The 20,674-nt window shown below is 43.4% G+C and overlaps 1 protein-coding gene across 1 annotated transcript in view; it reads right to left on the bottom strand.

Annotated features, from left to right (window-relative positions):
- Positions 1-20,674, bottom strand: part of LOC124718647 (mediator of RNA polymerase II transcription subunit 15-like) — a 107,089-nt gene that overhangs the window by 40,040 nt on the left and 46,375 nt on the right. The window contains exons 7-9 of the mRNA XM_047244276.1: positions 14,349-14,925; positions 12,046-12,588; positions 391-870 (exon numbers count right to left, since the gene is read on the bottom strand). Coding sequence (XP_047100232.1) covers positions 391-870; positions 12,046-12,588; positions 14,349-14,925 — 1,600 coding nt within the window. The remainder of the gene's footprint in view (positions 1-390; positions 871-12,045; positions 12,589-14,348; positions 14,926-20,674) is intronic.

The following is a 20,674-nucleotide window of genomic DNA, read 5'->3' as shown; positions in this document are numbered from 1 at the left end:
TTTGTCTTTCCTTCTCCTTCCCTCTTTCCTGACGAGGCAACCATTGGCTGCGAAAGCTAGAATTTTGTGTGTATGTTTGTGTTTGTTTGTGTGTCTATCGACCTGCCAGCGCTTTTGTTTGGTAAGTTTCATCATCTTTCTTTTTAGATATATATATATATATATATATATAAAAAACACACATTTTGAAGAGGGCTCTGTGTCCCCCTACGGCAGTTGTCTAGTCTGTGTAAATTCCACATATTCTCTGATTTCAGCTTCGATAATGGCCAGTTACTAGCCAAAATATGGATCTGCTCTAATGAAGCTAAAATGGAAACAACAACTGATTGCTGCTCTTTACCATTTTGAAACAATGAAACCGCCCAATTTTGTGAACAGTCCAAATACCTGCAGCTGTTGCTGCTGCTGCTGCTGCTGCTGCTGCTGTTGCTGCTGCGCAACGTGCAGCATCGACGCGACAGTCTGCGGAGGCACCTTGCGCCTCTTGCCGCCAGCCTTGCGTTGCGGGAGTGTAGCCTGCGCGCCGACGGCGTGGTGACCGTGGTGCACGGAAGCGACCGACGTGGCGACGCGGTGGTGCTGGTGCTGGTGGTGCTGTTGTTGCTGGTGGTGGTGGCCGTGCTGCGGCAGGTGCTGCTGGGGCGTGGGCGCGGGGGCGGGAGCGGCCGCCGCCGCCGCCTGGTGGGGCTGGAACAGGTCGGCAGCCGAGGTGGGCTGCTGCAGGACGCCGCCCGCGGCCGCCACGAGATGCGGGATCTGCACTGCCGTTGTGCCGTCCACCGCCACCACGCCCGGCTGCAGCAGCAGTGGCGCCGGTAGTGCGTTCACCAGCACCGTCGCCGGCACTCCGACCGCAGTAGGGATCACCTGTAGGAATGTAAGTGGAGCTTCAGTTTTAACGGGCACTATACGGAAAGTCCCCTAAGTGATAAAGTGAACACTGGAGAACCCAAATCAAATTTGTTAAAAAAAAATCTCGAAATCAGTACTTTGTATTTCTTCTCTACATAATCACTATTCATATATCTTAAGTAGCTGACAGATTGTCTCCACATAAAATTCTGCTCTCTGAGATTTCAACCTGACGGCATCTCGAGTTTCTGTCAGAGTCAAAGTCTTTGAAGTCAAACCAATTTTCTGCACAGAAACCGAGCCTGGGCTGTACTGCACACACTCAAAAAATCCTGTTAAAATAAGGCAACAGCAACAGTTCCCCTGTTTGCCCTTGGCAGAGTGTGGCTGAGGGCTTTCGTGTCAAAACACAATAGTAATCGAGAGGCTGTGTCGTTTGTTTTGTACGATCTTTTTCATTTTCTTAGCCTCGCAGCCAGTTCTCCTTCTATATCTAAAATCCACAAGAGATATTCCTTTTGCATTCCAAAACACAATAACTGTAACACTTCTGGTTGACAGAAGTGGCCTCGCTTCTCCTGAGGCTGTATGACCTGACACCAGTGCGTAAGCATAGGAAACCCACAGTTTGGGACCAGTCTCTATTTAGTTCAGCAGGTCGGTCTTCTCATTCAGTAATCATAACCAAAATGACTCATAAGTGTGCTTTTTCCTACTGCTGTCACTTTCTCTTTGTAAACGACTAGTTAAAATTGCTGTGAACGAAAATGGCACCACAGAGTGCAAGTTACAGTCAATTACTATTCGAATCTTCAACGGAAAAAAATGTAGCAGGTGTTAGAGCGAACTGCGTGGCGGATGAAGATCTACCATGACAGCTGGCAAATGTACAGAGGTGTGTGTTGAGATTAGCAGTGACGAGGCTACTGTCTGAGCAAAAGATTCTGCGAATTTCACTGGGCCGCAGACGTAACTAATTTATGTCAAATACTTTGCAGAGTGAGGCCCACTATTCAATAACTGATGATCTGGACTCCGGGACTGTTCGAATCTGCTTGATCGGGCCCTGCCTCTCATTTCAAAGTCAAAGTTACTTAACAGTACAGACCGGGATAGTTTCAAAATGCTGGTTCTATAAGTGAGACATGTGTACTAGTCTCCCAAGAAGTAGTGCTGTGTGAATAGCAATGTGAGGCATTCTTGCACGAATCACTGGCAATCACTAGCAGCTTCTGTTGAAGAAACTCACTAAGCTACAACACACCTTCACAAGAATAACTGCTGTACGCACTTCCCCTTTCACAGTTTACTCCTCCCTCTTTCAATGTCTAACCCCCATCCCCTTGCTTATCGATCCCTTTTTTTTCATTTTCAGTGAATACATTGTTGTACTGTGCCTTCGTCTTTGTGCATTAAGTCCGAGTACCCACTCACAGGCAGTGAAAGATGGCACTGGCAACAACCTGACAATGTACTTGCCATTTACATTCTCGGACTTAAAGCTGTATTGCTGGGCCATCTGCACGGCCATTGCTATGTGCTTTGCCACTCTAGGCAAGAACTAAAAAATGACACCCCCTCTTTTTACTACCATCGGTCTCCCTATCACCTCTCCCCCTCCCACTCCACCACCAGCAGCATCCAATGGCACAACAATGCAAATGTTCTGTTATAACGTCACAGAAGAAGCTGCGCAGCACAGTCGCCATAGTGTAGTGGTTATGATACTAGACTGTTGCATGGAGGGTCGTGAGTTCAAAATTTACCTGAACTGTAAAATTTTAATTTCTGTATTTGGTTCGAGTACATTCTAGAAGTATCCACAAATGGCAACAGTCTTTGTACTGGAATGTTCTGTAGCTGTATGTTTTGTGGCGGTATTCGTAGCGACAAACAATTCGCTGTAGAAATAGCTTACGAAGTCACCGCCACACTTTTAATAGCGGGCCGCTGGAACAGTGAACAGAAAGATGAAAACCCAAACACTCTGATTAAATAAAAGTCGGTACTTATCTTTATTTACGAAGATACAGATACTCAGTAGGGAACTCCGTGTCTACAGAAATCTGTCTAGTTCGAGTCGGAGCGGATAGGTCAGCGTCGGCTGACTACAAACAACAACTCTGCTGCGATGAACACACAACTGACTAGCAAGTACACAATTCGGTGGCGAGTATACAACTGAGCGGCGAATACAGAACTATCCTAGCGCTCGCGACTCCAGCACTTAAGAAGCCAGAAGCCAGCGGTGGCGCGCGCAGACTTGCGGCGATTTGCTGTCTCGCTGGCGCTGCTTATGCGGACGGCGTCCGGACTTTGATGCTGCCAACCTTTTGGCAGCGGGCTCGGGTGGCATTACTGCCTAGGATATAACAGTATGTATACCGTATGTGTTCTGACCGGAGGCAGTTCGCTCTGCGCTCTTGTATGTGCAAGTGCTGAATAAACGGTAGTTAAGTGAAGTTAGTGTTTGTCACTCATCTAATTACACCGTCTTCTACATGACATTATACTGGCGGAGATGCTGGGTATTGGAACTTACGATAGGGCACATTACTGACGACACAGTGGCTCCCATCAAGCCACGACAGAGCCACCGTTTGTGTAGCGAGAAACCCAAGTTCGAGCCATATTCCACGGATCGCAATCTACCAGACACAGAAGAAGAAGAGGATGTTACGATGGCAGCAATTGTGTGCCTCCACATGAGACATCCTTCCAGGTTCTCTGGTGACAATGGCCAAGATCTAAACAAGTGGCTGAAGGTATATGAGCGTATAGCCAAATTTAACAAATGGGATGACACTGTGTGTTTGGCTAACATATTTTTCTACTTGGAGGGCACTGCCAAGCAATGGTATGAGAACAACGAGGAGAAGTTCACAAGCTGGGAAGTATTACAGGTGGAAATGCACAAGTATTTCGGTGAAACACAACAACAGAAGTGCAAGGCTGAAGATAAATTAAAGTGTAGGGCACAGCGTCCAGGAGAAATGACAGCATCTTGCATATACATACATTCAAGACATCTTGGAGCTGTGTGAAATAGTGGATCCTAGAATGAAGGAGGAAGATAAGGTTGCACGTCTCATGAAGGGTGTTGATGAGGCATGTATCAAGCCCTACTTCTGAAGGAGAATTACAAGCAAGAAGTTTGAACAGCTTCCAAACGTCGTATCGATGTCTGTGATGGAAGAAGGAACTGATTCACAAGTGTTGTTCTTCAGATAGTGAGAGAGGAAGTTCAGAAGACACTCGGATTGCATGGCGAGCAAAAAACTGAGTTGTTTCAACAGGTCATAAGGGAGGAAGTGGAACAGACATTGAACCCAATCTCTCACCCTTCATTTCCCTTTAAAACGGTAAAAAAGTCGAGACAGGCGAAGTTACATTCCTACAATGCCGCATGGGGAACCTGTTTGGGCACCAAGCAAGACTGATGACTCAGGATAACCAGCCAGGACATGTTGTGCGCTACTGTCGAGAAAGGCAGTGGATGTATGATGATGCCCACGCCAGAAGACAGCAGACCGATCTTAGCCAATGCGAACTCCGGGACGACGAAGATGAACAAGAAGATGTGGGTGCAGGACAGGACACTCCCCAACACGTCGATCAAGGTCTCCATCGCTGTTTAGGAGCTCCAGCCGATCACCTACTACTAAAGGGTGCGACCTTCCTTGGAGGTGAGGCCACTGAAGAGAAAAATCTTCCGCCGTCGATCACTACAATAAAGATAGGAAACTGCATCGATATCCTCACGGATGGCCGACCAGCCCAAGCTCTTGTGGACTCTGGAGCATCATATTCAGTGATTTCGAAGAAGTACTGTCACCAGTTACAGAAAACTGTCTTCGTCGACAACAAAACATCTCTGCTGAAGGTGGCTAATGAGAAATATGTAAAACCTAAAGGAAGATGTGTCATTTGTGAGGGTCATTCGTGAAGGCCATATACAGCCCTTAGAATTCGTCATCTTACAAGAGTGTAGTCATTACGTCATTCTTCGATGGGACTTTTTGAAAGCTTCTCAGGTAATTATAGATAGTGCTCACTCGAAGATTATGCTAGACGAGATGAGATCTGTGGACAGGAAGATGGGCGTCCGAGTGTGCGCAGACTATGTGTGCTGGATGAAGTGATCATTCCTGCTGTCAGCGCTTGAAAGGTAACTGTAGTGTGTCATGCCATCCATCAACCCATGGATCCTGTAGTGGAATGTAAAAGAAGCATACCACTGCAGAATAACTTAGTCATCCCAGCCTCTGTCGTCTCGTTTAAGAATGGATTCGGTGAATTGAGGATAGTTAACTGTTGCCGAGAACTGCAGATCCTTCCAAGACGTATGTGCGTAGCAAAGGCTGGGCCATTAACTGCAGAACAGCTGAGCGTCATAGAAATCTCCCATACCGAGTCTGTGGGCGAAATTTATCAAAGACTTTTGTATGAAAGCCAGGCCACTCCAAGAGTTGTTAAAAGCCGATGCTTAATTTATCTGGGGTGGTGCTCAACAAGATTCTTTCGATGTGCTGTGAAAAGCTTTGACAACTGACCCTGTACTTTGTCTGTACGATGAGAGAGCACCTACAGAACTACACACGGATGCCAGTGGGTGTGGGATCGGTGCTGTTCTGGTGCAGATTTTGGATGGAAAAGAGAAGGTTATAGCCTATGCTTCTAGGACACTTACAAAAGCCGAGAGAAACTACTCAACTACATAAAGAGAACGTCTTGTTGTGACCTGGGCCATTTGCAAATTGCGACAGTATCTCTATGGAGGGCCACTCACAGTTGTCACAGATCATCATTCACTTTGTTGGTTGACAGGTCTTAAGGATCCAACAGGACGACTTGCCAGGTGGGCACTATGTCTTCAAGAGCATGACATTACCGTAGTGTACAAAAGTGGAAGAAAACACCAAGATGCTGACTGCCTCTCAAGAAACTCTGTGCAAGACCATCAAGCCTTTCATGAAGATAGTGACTGTCTTGCTGCACTCCAGGATCTCTCTGCTGAGCAGAAGGACGCCAAGATATCTCAAATTATGCTTGCCTTAAATCAGTCAGAGGATGTGAAAGGACAATTTAAGGTAGTTAATGGATTACTTTGCAAGAAAAACTTTAATCTGTTTGGAAAGAGGTGGCTACCAGTGATTCCCTAAACGCACGCGCTTAGATGTTCTACAGAAATTCCATGACACATCTGAGGCCAGACATTTAGGATTTCTTAAGAACACAATAGGATCTGCAAGATATTTTTCTGCCAGGTTTATTTAGGAGTGCCCGTCGCTACGTGTTACACTGTCGAGAGGAGAAAGGCAGTTCCTCATAAACCACCTGGTCGACTCATACCAATTCCACCAGCTGAAACGCCTTTCCAGCATGTTGGGATTTACCTCCTCAGATGATTTCCAATGTTTGCTAATGGTAATAGATGGATTATTGTTTGCACTTATTATCTGACATGCTGTGCCATTACAAAAGCCACGAAAACAGCCGAAGCATTCGAGATAGCCAAATTCATCGTAGAAGACATTGTATTAAAGCACGGTGCCCCAAGGTCATTAATTACGGATCGAGGGAAAGTTTTTCAATCAAATCTTGTGACAGAGATAAACTGTCGGTGCAACATTACTCATCACATGTCGACTGCCTACCACCCGCAAACTAATGGGCTTACTGAATGCCTTAATAAGACCTTGGCCAACATGCTATCAATGTTCGTCAATGTTGAGCAGAGCAATTGGGATGAGGTGCAACCTTTCGTGACATTTGCCTACAACACTGCCATACAAGACACCACAGGATTTATGCCATTTTTCCTGGTGCACGGGCAAGAGGCGACTACGAGGATGGACACTGTGTTTCCATTACATCCTGATGACATGGACGATGACTACATCGGCCAAGTGTTAACCAGAGCCGAAGAAGCTCTGCAGTTAGCTCGACTCCGCACGCTGTAGGCTCAAGAAAACGATTACTGAAGGTATAATGCGAGCCACCGCCCTGGTGTTTACCAGTCTGGTGACCTCGTCTGGATCTTCACTCCTGTTCGGAAGGTAGGTCTCTCTCAGAAGCTCCTCAGGCACTACTTTGGACCTTATACGGTTATAAGACAGTTGTCTGATGTTATTTATGAAGTTGAAGATTTCGACCCCGACACAAGACGACGAAAGATCAGAGATACGGTCCACATCCTTCGAATTAAGCCCTATAAGACTCTTGCAACCCAGGGTAAAGAGGAAGCTATAGTGACATGCAACAAGCGGAAAGGTGACGAAGATCGAAGCGGCAAGGGAAAATCTATGAAGATCACCACCAGGGCGACCATCAGTCATCGGGAGTCGGAGTATGCAGGACCAATGACTAGTTCCCGGACTAGGAGGACATAACACTGAGACGTTGTTCTCTTAAGGAGGGAGCAAAGTCTCAGCAGATGCTGAGTAGCACAGTCGCCATAGTGTTATGGTACTAGACTATGGCATGGTACTAGACTATGGCATGGAGGGTCGTGAGTTCAAAACTCACTTGAACTGTAAAATTTTGATTTCCTTATTCGGTTCGAGTACATTCTAGAAGTATCCACAAATGGCAAGAATCATTGTACTGGAATGTTCTGTAGCTGTATATATACTATATGTGTTCTGGTCGGAGGCAGTTCGCTCCGTGCTCTTGTATGTGCAAGTGATGAAGAAACATTCATTAAGTGAAGTTAGTGTTCGTCCTTCATCTAATTACACCTTCTTCTACGTGACAATATTTTTAACAAACATTAAGGTAAGATGACCAGATGTCCTCATTTTCTGGGGACAGTCACCAGTTTTCATGCTTTGCCCTCATTTCCTTTAAAACTGATTGAGGATATCAAATGTCCTCAATTTTTAATTTTTTTGTCCCCAGTTTTTGAAATTTCCCACAATAATTGAATCAGGAAGAATGTGCTGGACAGAATATACTTGTGCAACCAAACTTGGCATCAGTTACTTATTATTTTATTCAGTTGCAAGAAAATGGACCAATAATGGTGTGGAACTATTTTCTGGAGGGAATGAATTCGTCCTCAAATTCAGAAATTTGTGGTTCATGGTGTAGGTTCCTGTAGTCATGTCCTAGTTCATGAACCACGGGCAATGTATGAGTGGCCAAGTAAGTGGTCCCGACAGTTGGGATACCAGTTACTTTGGAATAAGGCCGGGCATCTCGGACATATTCTGAGTCGTGGTCACCTTTGTGCTCATACGGCAAAGACTACCAAATCCACCGGTTAGTCCCTCAGCCGTTAGGGGTAAAACCCAATGGGACTCGGGGCAAGTAAGGCTAGCAACCTGCTTCCCTGGTACTTTAAATAAAATGCTGGCAACAATCAGAGCAAAATGCCTCGGACCTTTGGAGGTGACGGAGTCCCACCTCTAACTGACAAACCAGGGACTCCTAAGATACGACTTGGCAAACAAATAGTAATTAGATGGGGAGCTATTAATATCAATGAGGGATACTCTGGGAAGAGGGTAGAGCTGGCAGAGGCTGCAAGTAAGATGGGGCTGGACGTTTTAGCTGTTAGTGACATTCGGGTAAGGGGTGAGAAAGAAGAGGAAGTGGGAGAATACAAGGTCTACCTGTCAGGAGTCAAAGCAGGAATAGCACAATGGGGTGTAGGGCTTTACATCAGGAAAGAAATGGAACCCAGTGTAGTTGCAATAAGGTATGTAAACGAACGACTGATGTGGATAGATTTGACAGTGTCTAGCAAGAAAATTAGGATTATGTCAGTATATTCGCATTGTGAAGGGACAGATCAAGGTTAGATGGATAGTTTTTATGAGGCACTCAGTGATGTAGTTGTTAGAGTAAAGGACAAGGACAGTGTTCCGCTCATGGGTGATTTTAATGCCAGGATTGGAAATTGAACAGAAGGGTATGAAAAGGTTATGGGTAAATTTGGAGAGGATATGGAGGCCAACAGGAACGGGAAACAACTCTTGGATTTCTGTGCCAGTATGGGCTTAGTAATCACAAACTCCTTTTTTAAACATAAGAACATTCACTGGTATACTTGGGAAGGCAGGGGAACCAGATCTGTCATTGACTATATAATAACAGATCAGGAACTCAGGAAGGCTGTGAGGAACACACGTGTATTCAGGGGATTCTTTGATGACAATGATCATTATTTAATCTGCAGTGAAATTGGGATTGTGAGGCCGAAAGTGCAGGAGGTCAGGTCCATGTGTAGGAGGATAAGAGTGCAGAAACTTCAGGAAAAGGAAATCAGACACAAGTATATAGCAGTGATATCAGAAAGGTACCAGTTAGTTGAATGTAGTGAATTGCAGTCACTGGAAAAGGAATGGACAAGGTACAGGGACACAGTACTAGAAGTGGCTAAAAAATGTCTTGGAACAGTAGTGTGTAAAAGTAGGATGAAGCAAACAGCTTGGTGGAATGACACCGTCAAGGCAGCCTGTAAAAGGAAAAAGAAGGCGTATCAAAAATGGCTACATACTAGAACTCAGTTAGACAGAGAAAGTTATATTGAAGAAAGAAACAAAGCCAAACAGATAATTGCAGCTTCCAAGAAGAAATCTTGGGAAAACTTTGGAAACAGGTTGGAGACTTTGGGTCAAGCTGCTGGAAAACCATTCTGGAGTGTAATTAGCAGTCTTCGAAAGGGAGGTAAGAAGGAAATGACAAGTATTTTGGACAGGTCAGGAAAACTGCTGGTGAATCCTGTGGATGCCTTGGGCAGATGGAGGGAATATTTTGAAGAGTTGCTCAATGTAGGTGAAAATATGATCAGTAATGTTTCAGATGTCGAGGTAGAATGGGATAGGAATGATGATGGAAACAGGATCACATTTGAGGAAGTGGAAAAAATGGTCAATAGATTGCAGTGCAATAAAGCGGCTGGGGTGGATGAAATTAAGTCGGAACTCATCAAATACAGTGGAATGTCAGGTCTTAAATGGCTACACAGGGTAACTGAAATGGCCTGGGAGTCGGGACAGGTTCCATCAGATTGGACAAATGCAGTAATCACACCAATCTTTAAACATGGAAACAGAAAAGATTGTAACAACTACAGAGGTATCTCTTTAATCAGCATTGTGGGTAAAATCTTCTCAGGTATTGTTGAAAGGAAAGTGCAAGTATTAGTTGAGGACCAATTGGATGAAAATCAGTGTGGGTTTAGGCCTCTTAGAGGCTGTCAGGACCAGATCTTTAGCTTACGGCAAATAATGGAGAAGTGTTATGAGTGGAACAGGGAATTGTATCTATGCTTTATAGATCTAGAAAAGGCATATGACCGGGTTCCTAGGAGGAAGTTATTGTCTGTTCTACAAGATTATGGAATAGGAGGCATACTTTTGCAAGCAATTAAAGGTCTTTACATGGATAGTCAGGCAGCAGTTAGAGTTGACGGTAAATTGAGTTCATGGTTCAGAGTAGTTTCAGGGGTAAGACAAGGCTGCAACCTGTCTCCACTGTTGTTCATATTATTTATGGATCATATGTTGAAAACAATAGACTGGCTGGGTGAGATTAAGATATGTGAACACAAAATAAGCAGTCTTGCATATGCGGATGACTTAGTTGTGATGGCAGATTCGATTGAAAGTTTGCAAAGTAATATTTCAGAGCTAGATCAGAAATGTAAGGACTATGGTATGAAGATTGGCATCTCCAAAACGAAAGCAATGTTAGTGGGAAAGAGATACAAACGGATTGAGTGCCAAATAGGAGGAACAAAGTTAGAACAGGTGGACGGTTTCAAGTACTTAGGATGCATATTCTCACAGGATGGCAACATAGTGAAAGAACTGGAAGCGAGGTGTAGCAAAGCTAATGCAGTGAGCCCTCAGCTACGATCTACTCTCTTCTGCAAGAAGGAAGTCAGAACCAAGACTAAGTTATCTGTGCACCATTCAATCTTTCGGCCAACTTTGTTGAGGTTACTGATAGGAAAGTAGCTAGGATGATTGGAGGTACTAGTAGATGGGAACAATGGCAGGAGGTTGTCCACAATGAGGAAATCAAAGAAAAACTGGGAATGAACTCTATAGATGTAGCAGTCAGGGCGAACAGGCTTAGGTGGTGGGGTCATGTTACACGCATGGGAGAAGCAAAGTTACCCAAGAGACTCATGGATTCAGCAGTAGAGGGTAAGAGGAGTCGGGGCAGACCGTGGAGAAGGTACCTGGATTCGGTTAAGAATGATTTTGAAGTAATAGGTTTAACATCAGAAGAGGCACCAATGTTAGCACTGAATAGGGGATCATGGAGGAACTGTATAAGGGGGGCTATGCTCCAGACTGAACGCTGAAAGGCATAATCAGTCTTAAATGATGATGATGATGATTCAGAAATTATGCTGTACAGATGGGGGGATATGCTGAAACCTCAACCTAGGTCAACTCAGTAATTGTGGTCTTTTTTGGTTTCTGTTTTATTGAAATATTTTTAGATTAAGAAATAAATCTCATCTCCTTATTTTTGAGGTAGGAAGAGACAATGTGATTATTTTCGTCAAAGTAGGTAACGACTTATTAAGAAAGTGTTTTGTGTGCTTTTGAAAAGAATTCAATACTTTAATTTTTCCTCTTTTCATTTCCTCATTTTTTTGCTGTTTTATCTGAAATTAACATGCCCCCTCCCCTTTGCACCCCCTACCCTAGGCGGCCACCTATTGTAGCCTAATGGCAAAAGCTGCCCCAGCCATCTGTTGATGGTGGACAGGCAAGGCTACTGCCCAAACCAAACACACAATTCAGAATGCTAATTAGGACACCAATTTTTCAAATGGTACCATTCTCAAACCCAGTGACTGTTGCTTCCCTGTGCACTTCGAGATACAAAATTTTGTGTGGAACACAGTGAAGTGTCGGAAACTTCAGTTTTGGACAGGGCAAACCCCTGATAGCAGAACTGTGTGCAAAGGGTCTGTTCAAAAGTCCTGAAGATGTTTTCAGAGTAATACTGGCATCAGGAAATTAACTCGTGTAGATTTGGTAATAAAAGTTTTATTAACTTATTTTTTGTTGTCTCCTGCAGTGAAATGGCACTAACTTCTAGGACATTTTTGTAAATAATTCTGGTTGGCTAGCAATTAATAATTTTTGACGAAATGTGAACAGAAGTCAGTTCGATTTCTCTAGTCAGTACATTTATAATTATTAGGGGACATAACAGTACCTGAGTGACAGCACCACTAGACATGCTGGTGAGAACTGGCTTTCCCATGACGGCCCCAGTGTTGGCCACCAACAGCTGCCCGCCACAGCTCGACACCAGGATGTGGCCCGGAGTCAGCTGCTGTTGTTGTTGTTGTTGCTGTTGCTGCTGCTGCTGATGCTGTTGCTGCTGCTGACTCAGCTGCTGTTGTTGATGCTGCTGTTGCTGAGACTGGTGTGCCTGCTGGTGCTGTTGCTGTGCCAGATGTTGTTGTTGTTGTTGTTGTTGTTGTTGTTGTTGTTGTTGTTGCTGCTGCTGCTGCTGCTGCTGTTGTTGCTGTTGTTGTTGTTGTTGTTGCTGCTGCTGCTGCTGCTGCTGCTGGTGTTGCTGGCTGAGCTGAAGCTGTAGTTGTTGTTGACTGAGGAGCTGCTGCTGTTGTTGCTGACTGAGTAGCTGCTGTTGAGGTTGTTGTTGATGTTGATGTTGTTGTTGTTGCTGCTGCTGCTGCTGCTGTTGGTGTTGATGTTTTACCTGCTGTGGTACCTGTGATACAGGCATTTTCTGCTGCAAAGGAAAACAATGGAATTATTTAAAAGCAGTATATAGAAGCTAATGGGTTGCTCACAGACTGTACTCACATTCATATAGTGCAGGCAACATTTAAAAGTTAATTAATTTTTTATTTAAAATTTTTTCTACTTTCTATGTCATTTCTATTGCTTAACTTTTAAAATAATTAAGAAACTCAATCCTGTTCTGAACTTCACACTGCAAGGTTCGTATAAATGATAGGGAATCCCATTTCTTTCTGACGCAATTGTGTGTTGTAGCACACTCATTGCAAGTAGGTTCGAAAGAGGAGTAAGTCACCATGTCTGCTTGTGTCTGCGTATGTGCGGATGGATGTGTGGTGTGTGGTGTGTGGTGTGTGTGTGTGTGTGTGTGTGTGCACGAGTGTATACCTGTCCTTTTTTCCCCCTAAGGTAAGTCTTTCCGCTCCCGGGACTGGAATGACTCCTTACCCTCTCCCTTAAAACCCACATCCTTTCGTCTTTACCTCTCCTTCCCCCTTTCTTGCTGAAGCAACTGTTGGTTGCGAAAGCTTGAATTTTGTATGTATGTTTGTGTGTCTATCAACATGCCAGCGCTTTCGTTTGGTAAGTTACATCATCTTTGTTTTTAGATATAATTTTCCCACGTGAAATGTTTCCCTCTATTATATTCATATAATCGATAGACCAACGTTCGCTTGATACTAGGCACTTTGTGAAACAAGGTTTTTTTTCCTTAAGAATATGAATTTGTGTCCCCCCCTCCCTCCCAAATTGTCTCCCGGGCCTGCTGCTCACGCGTGAATTTGGTGGCTTGGGCGTACCAGTAAAATTTTTCCGGGTAGCACCTGACAGCTTACTGCTACTGCTACTGCTACTGCACACTTCTGTAGCCAGAAGCAGGAGAAGGTACTACACAAATGCGACTCGAGCCTGCTCGTAACTGCTTAAATGAATCTAATGTAAACAGTTGTGACGTCACACTCATCGGAGGCAATTTGTTGCTATGAAGCATTGCATTGTCTTCCTACAGCCTTTGACACATTTTTCTGTTGGCAGATGTGTATGAGCATTGCGTGGTGGTGGTTTTTTTTTTTTTTTTTTTTTTTAAAAGGGGCATTTCCTTTGCAATTTAAGTTTTATTTTTGTTTTTTTCTCTCATTATTCATGTTTTATTGCTCCAGTATTATTGGCAGTAGTGGGATAAAGTAATATCCTTTGTTAGAGTATCGGTTCTTGCCAGTCAAAATTACAAAAATTTAATTGAAAACTGAAACAATGAAAAATTCCCGGAATTCGAAAAGATTCCCGGGTTTCTTCCTGGGTTTTCTCCCGGATGAAAAAATTCCCAGGTTTATCCCTGATCTCCCAGTTGTCCCAGGTCGTATACACCATGCATGACAATGCACTGAGCCACACCCGCTCAGTCAATGACTACCTGGTGCAGCATGGATTCACAACGCTTCCCCACCCCCCTAACAGCACTCAGAGGACAGCACCACAAGACTGCAGTGGAAGTTGAGTGGCTTTGACACACTGCCTGCAGGATATTCTGGAATATGACTTGTAGGGCAGCTTTCAAGAGTGGAAAACTCTGCAGAAGTGTGTCAACATCCGAGAGTACTATTATGAAGAATTTTAATTGTTTGTAGAGATATCTTCAAAATAAGTTTTCTCAAATTTGGACTCGATTGCTTTTTGAACAAACACTGTAAGAAAGTAATGCCACGAGAAAGAAATGCCAAGTGAAATTGACAGAGTAACCGTCCTGACCTGTATGGAGCTGACCACACTCTGCACCATCTCCAGGGGCGACTTGGCCTGTGCATGGCCCTGCCCAGAGGACGCCGCCGACTGCTGGTGTGGTGTGTCTGCTGTCGTCACCGACACAGTCGCAGTGTGCGCCCGTGGTCCGCAAGACCCCGCCACCACTGACGTCACCGTATTACTCCCGACGGTACGGCCTGATGCCATTGTCGTTACAGTGATGTGTGGTGTTCTTCTATGATGCTGTTGCGGCTGTGACACTTGCTGTTGCTGTTGTGGTTGTTGCGGTGGTGCCTGTTGTTGCAGTTGTTGCTGCTGTTGCTGTTGTTGCAATTGCTGCTGCTGTTGTTGTTGCAACTGTTGCTGTTGCTGCTGCTGTTGATGCAGTTGCTGCTGCTGTTGTTGCAGTTGATGCTGTTGCTGCTGTTGCAGCTGCTGCTGCTGCTGTTGTTGTTGCAGTTGTTGCTGCTGCAATTGTTGTTGTTGTTGTTGTTGTTGTTGCTGCTGATGCTGCTGCTGCTGTTGTTGTTGTTGTTGTTGTTGTTGTTGTTGTTGTTGCTGCTGCTGCTGCTGCTGCTGACATCTATACTGGGCACTGTTGGCTGGAGGACTAGGGGCCTGCACCGGAGTCACAGGAGATGACGATGAAATCAGCAGAGCGTCGGAGTTGGGCGAAGGTTCGGGCTGTGCGAGGTAGCACGGGCCTGCCGCGCCTTCCACAGGTGAACCGTTGCTGGTGCTCACTGTGCCACCCTGTACACCAAAATCGCGATAAATCAACACCATAGCTACAATGATTTTCTGAAAATTATTTCAGACCTGTATAACTACAGAGAGCAAACCTTTTGAAACACCACAACACATAGAAATCAGGTGTGGGCAGTCTTTGGAAAATGAAGAGATGGAAGTTTAAAATTTCATAAACAAAATTCTACAATGTTTTTGTCTTTCAGTTGAAAAGGTTACATGGCACTAGAGCAATGACTTAGTTCTGAAATTAGGTTTCATTGTAGATGATATAAGGGCATGCTTGACTTTTGTGTGCTGCACCAGACCGACAAGAAGCTTCTACTTCACAGTAGTGAGTACACTGTGATGAAATTTCGTGACATTAAAACTGTGTGAAGGACTGTGACAAACTGAGAGCCACAGCTCTCGTGTACCGGCTGAGCTACACAGACTACTCGAGCTATCTCTTTCTTGCCTCCTGAAGTAGAGATGTACTACAGTGATGAGAAGATGGCTTATCATAAATAATATATGATGACACTAAATGTTACACAAATGTCTCAAATTTGAAATACTTGCAGAACCAGATAGTAGTAAAGGTGGTAGCAAGGCTTAGTACTATCGTGGAAGGTACAATAAAAACTTACAAATGAAACATACCAATTTGTGGAACAGTTTTAATAGATGTCTCGTATCTCTCCTGAACTGTGTCCCTGAATTTGCTCAGTGTGTCAACACAATATTATTATTATTATTATAGAGAAAATCAAATATAAGTACACTTGTGTTAAGAGTACTTTGCATGTTATTTAAGACTTGATAAGGTTTACGCCTCAAACCATATAATAATAATAATAATAATAATAATAATAATAATAATAATAAATAGTACTGATAATCTTCATCACCATTCATTCCCAGTATTGAGCAAATACCTACTCCTCACCTTATGCCTTCTTAAATTTCTCAAAGGCAGATATTCTAACAAGTTAAGAGGGAATAAATTTTTCAGAACCCTCAGAACATGTTATTGCCATTTCGTTGGTGCATTCAAACCAAGTGAACACACAAGTTTTAAATAAATAACCTTTCAACCAGTTACCAAGACTGCATTACTCGTGTGCATCAAATGAAATGCAGAGTAGCAGACATCTCGGTGAAGATGCTCGGCTTCTTTTTCAGAATGAGTGATCGAGATTAGAATCTCTAAAGAAGAACTGATGGGAATGGAAGTTTGATTTAAGTAAAATGTCTTACAGAGGATTTTTTTAAACACGGCTGCCACATTTTATGAAAAAATTATTTACTCTTCAACCTGGCAAATGTTATTTTGTAACTATTCTAAATCATTTTGTGAATCATTAATTAAATACACAATTGCAGAGGCATACATGAGATAATCTCCAAAGCTCTACAGAATTGAATAGGTAATCACACAGATCACAATTAGGTGAGAACTAAGCAAAATTCAGAAAATCTCAATTGTGCACAGAACAATTCTCTATCATTAGGACTGACTGTAACCCACATTCTAGCAGGAGATATGAAGGTGCATTTTTTTAATCCGAAGAAAACACAAGTTACCAAAGGCAGACACATTTATGAAATAGGCAAAAGATTGTGAAATAAATGAAAAGACACGAGCACTTATACACCAAATATAAACAATCACCCAATTCCAAGTTAAATCCACTGGGGAGCTATTTGAAACTTAAGTTGCACAAGCTGATGACCACTCATCCCCGAGAAGATAACAGAGAATGGCAGAAAGGGCGAATAAACACAATATCCCAAGTGGAATAATATTAGGGTCAATGTAAAAAGATCCAACCTGGACAATGACAACAACATATACTGATATGAAAAGAAAACGTAAGTTCTAGCATCTAGGTGATGCCATTTTCTGAAGAAAGAGCCAGAAAGATGAAGAGAGCAGTCGGACGTACCAGAAAACATACAAATTCAAATCCCTATGTTATGAGCACAAATGCACACTAGAGTTCCACAGCGACACCTGCATATTTGTACTCACTGCCAAAAATAGAAGACATAAAAAAAGGAGGGAAATTTGTAAGGGAGATTCTGGGGATGCAGAAAGTAACAGCAGAGGAGTATTCATATCACCTTAGATCAAAGAAGTCACTGTACGAAGAGATCACACTGAGAACAGAATAACATGTGCATCCGGATTCAGGAAAATGTTAGGTCAGTACAAAAGAAATAGGAAACAGGGATTGGATCAGAGTAAAAGCAATGAGAGTGGAGGAATTATCCAATAAGGAAGCAAGAACAACAGGAAGAGTGTTTTCAAAACAAGAGTGAACAAAAATTTTAGGACTGAAGGTATACTGGTGAAAAAGAAAACAAGATAAGTGGTGGCAATTGTTCAATCACAGTACACGAAACTGAACAGACCAAATAAATAAATAAAAATGACTAACAATTATGCAATATGAAGTAACTGATAGTTGCCAAAGCTATCTGACATAGGAGGCAAATGAATCGATTTGTCTGACTGCGTAAATTATTTAGTGTCAATGTAATTACGGAGCCACTTCTGCCAGACAAAAACTGTTTCACAAGTAAATTCTGTTTAACTGCTTCACATTGTGTACCAATGTGCCAGCGTAATTTACTTACATTTCAATCAACACAATGAATACATTAACGGCTCCCAGACTTCAGTGAGAACCTCTGGTGTCCCTACAACAAGTAATTTAAAACTCTATGTAATGGATAGATAATATCAGCAATTCAGTCGCAATGAGGTTAACATCAATTCACAAGATATGTATGTGAAGTGCAGTTCCTTGCAGTGAGTCCCTTCAAAATAAATTTATTGCAGCTCACTTTTATTCTATGGAGGCAAGTCCATTTACGTAGTTGCCGGGTGAGAAACAGTCATACTGTTTCCAATGGCACTGTAGATTCTCTGTTCCTCTTTCTTTGCCTCCTTTCTGGGTGCTTCATTAAAATGTTTCTTATGATTTTCAGTATTTTCCAGAATGAAATTCCAAATTTCTCTGCAGCAATTTTTATAGTATGGGTGAGTCAGTTTTCATCTTCCAAATGAATTTCTTTGAGTTGTCACATAACTTATCATGGGAATATTCCTAATCCAGCTAGAATTTACAGTTTTATCAACAATTCTGTAAGTTGTACACTCTTATAACTTAGTCAACTGACAGTCTAGAGGTATAGTGCACGTCCAAAAACTGAGAGACCACAGAATCGAATCTTATCCAGGGCACAGAAATTTTCAGTCTGCTTAGGTTCCCTTTCCCCGGTCAGATTACTGCAGTAAATCAAATTCGGGACACGAAGCCACTGAGTGGCATCCTGTTGAAAGACTTGCACCTAGCCACTGAGTCACATGAAGTGCCAATTATCTGTCACCACAGTGTGATAACCTCTCATAAATGAGAAATCCTAAACAGAAACACACAACAAAATGTTGACTTGTTAGTAGCACCAACAGGTCATGTTCAAACTGGACATTCTTCACACCATATGATCAGTTTTCTTGAAGCCTAACACTGTGAGAGTGTTGGACAAAAATACTACTCTGCAATAAAGATAGAAAAATGAACTGAAGCCTGATCCTCAAAACAAGTGTAGTCTAATATGAATCTGTATTCAAAATTTTTGCAGAAATAAAAACCATCCTTCGTTTTTGTTTGAAACAAATTTACAGCTATGTGACAAATTGTGATAGGAACATTACACTCATTCACACTCAGAATCGAACAATGAGAAACAGCTCAGAAAAGGAAAACTTGAGGATAATAATGAAGATTCCCGAGACCGCCAAGTGAGTAAGTTTGCCCCAATTCAAAGCACAAGCACTTCTTTCCAAAACAGAATTTCTATACGATTTGTAATAAAATGAGTCATAACAAACCACAACCACTTCTTTCCAAAACAGAATTTCTATACGATTTGTAATAAAATGAGTCATAACATTTACTTCTGCCACAAACAGTTCAATTCCCTCTCATGCATTTAACAATTTCCTGGGATTTCCAAAATGCCTTCAATAAATATAATATTCGCCAGAATTAATAAATTTCTCACGTATTTCAGACAAGTTACCGCCACGCTCTTTAACTGACACTGACAGTTACCACTGTAATGACAGTCCGGTAAGAAAGCGTACCTGAATAGGACCGCGGATGTCCACAGATTGCTGGGAGGAGCGTGAGGGGCACTGTTGCTGGCGGCCCTCTCCGAATGTGGAGGAGGTGACCGGGCTGTCGTCCGCAGGGTGCGCCGCGGTCGCTGGCGTAGGTGCCGGCGCCAGCTGCAGCTGGAACTGCTGCGCTTGCGCCTGCGCCTGGTAGGCAGCCACCGCCTGGCTTTGCCCGTGCCCGTGGCTGTGGCAGCCCTGGCACTGCTCCTGCAGGCCCGCCACCGTCACCGCCGGCACCGGCGCCGCCACGCTTGAGTCCGCCGCCACGCTCACCTGCAGCTGGTACTGCCGGGCCACCGTCTGCGCCTGCGCCTGCACCGGTGCCTGCACCTACGGACCGGAGACCGAGTTACCCATTGCTGCAGTACATAGGAGTGAGTACTCGCTTCCTAAAGTGTACCAAACGATGTGTCGAGGCACGGTGCCTCGTATAACAAAAGAATGCCGATGTTTTAGTGCCGTACATGGGAGATTTACAAACAGTAAAACTGTGACTCGTACACAAAAGCTGAGGTCTAGATTATTGTTCAACCGTATTTAATTGAAATTGATCAATTCTGTGTGTAAATTTAAAAGAATACTTCTTTCGCAAATAGAACAGAGTTCTAAAATGCAATATTAGTGCCGGCCAGTGTAGCCCAGCAGTTCTAGGCGCTTCAGTCTAGAACCGCGGGACCACTACGGTCGCAGGTTCGAATCCTGCCTCAGGCACGGATGTGTGTGACGTCCTTAGGTTAGTTAGGTTTAAGTAGTTCTGAGTTCTAGGGGACTGATGCCCTCAGATGTGAAGTCCCATAGTGCTCAGAGCCATTTGAACGATTTTTTTTTGAAATATTAGTGTCAAATATTATCACTCTAAGCACCAAACTGGTAAGATTTACAGGCCTGTGGTCATGCAAAACTTACTAGGCCCATAAAGTTTACAGGCCACTACATTTAATTTACTGCAAAACACTGCAATGTTGCGTTAATGGGTTTGGCCAATGTTTAACATTTTACAGGGGTTGGGGGAAGAGACCAAACAGTGAGGTCATCGGTCTATCGCATTAAGGAAGGACAGGGAACGAAGTTGGCCGTGCCCTATCGAAGGAATCGTCTTAGCACTTGTTTGGAGCAATTTAGGGAAATCACGGAAAACCTGAATCAGAATGGCTGGACACGGGATTGAACCGTCGTCATCCTGAATGCGAGTCCAGTGTGCTAACCACTGCACCACCTTGCTCAGTCTTGCTACGGTTAACATGCTTTCTGCAGGATAGTGCTACAGCTCATACAACTAACAACACTGTGTCTTTCTTCAACCACTGATGTCATGGACAGGTGATCTTCATCTCCCATTTCTTGTGCTTTCCTTTAAGGACATAGTTCACAAAACTCCCTCTTACACTGTTCATAGACTGCAGAAAGAAACTGA

The sequence above is a fragment of the Schistocerca piceifrons genome, chromosome 10, assembly GCF_021461385.2.
Source record: "Schistocerca piceifrons isolate TAMUIC-IGC-003096 chromosome 10, iqSchPice1.1, whole genome shotgun sequence".
Taxonomy (NCBI): Eukaryota; Metazoa; Arthropoda; class Insecta; order Orthoptera; family Acrididae; genus Schistocerca; species Schistocerca piceifrons.
This window is presented reverse-complemented; position numbering and strand designations above follow the sequence as displayed.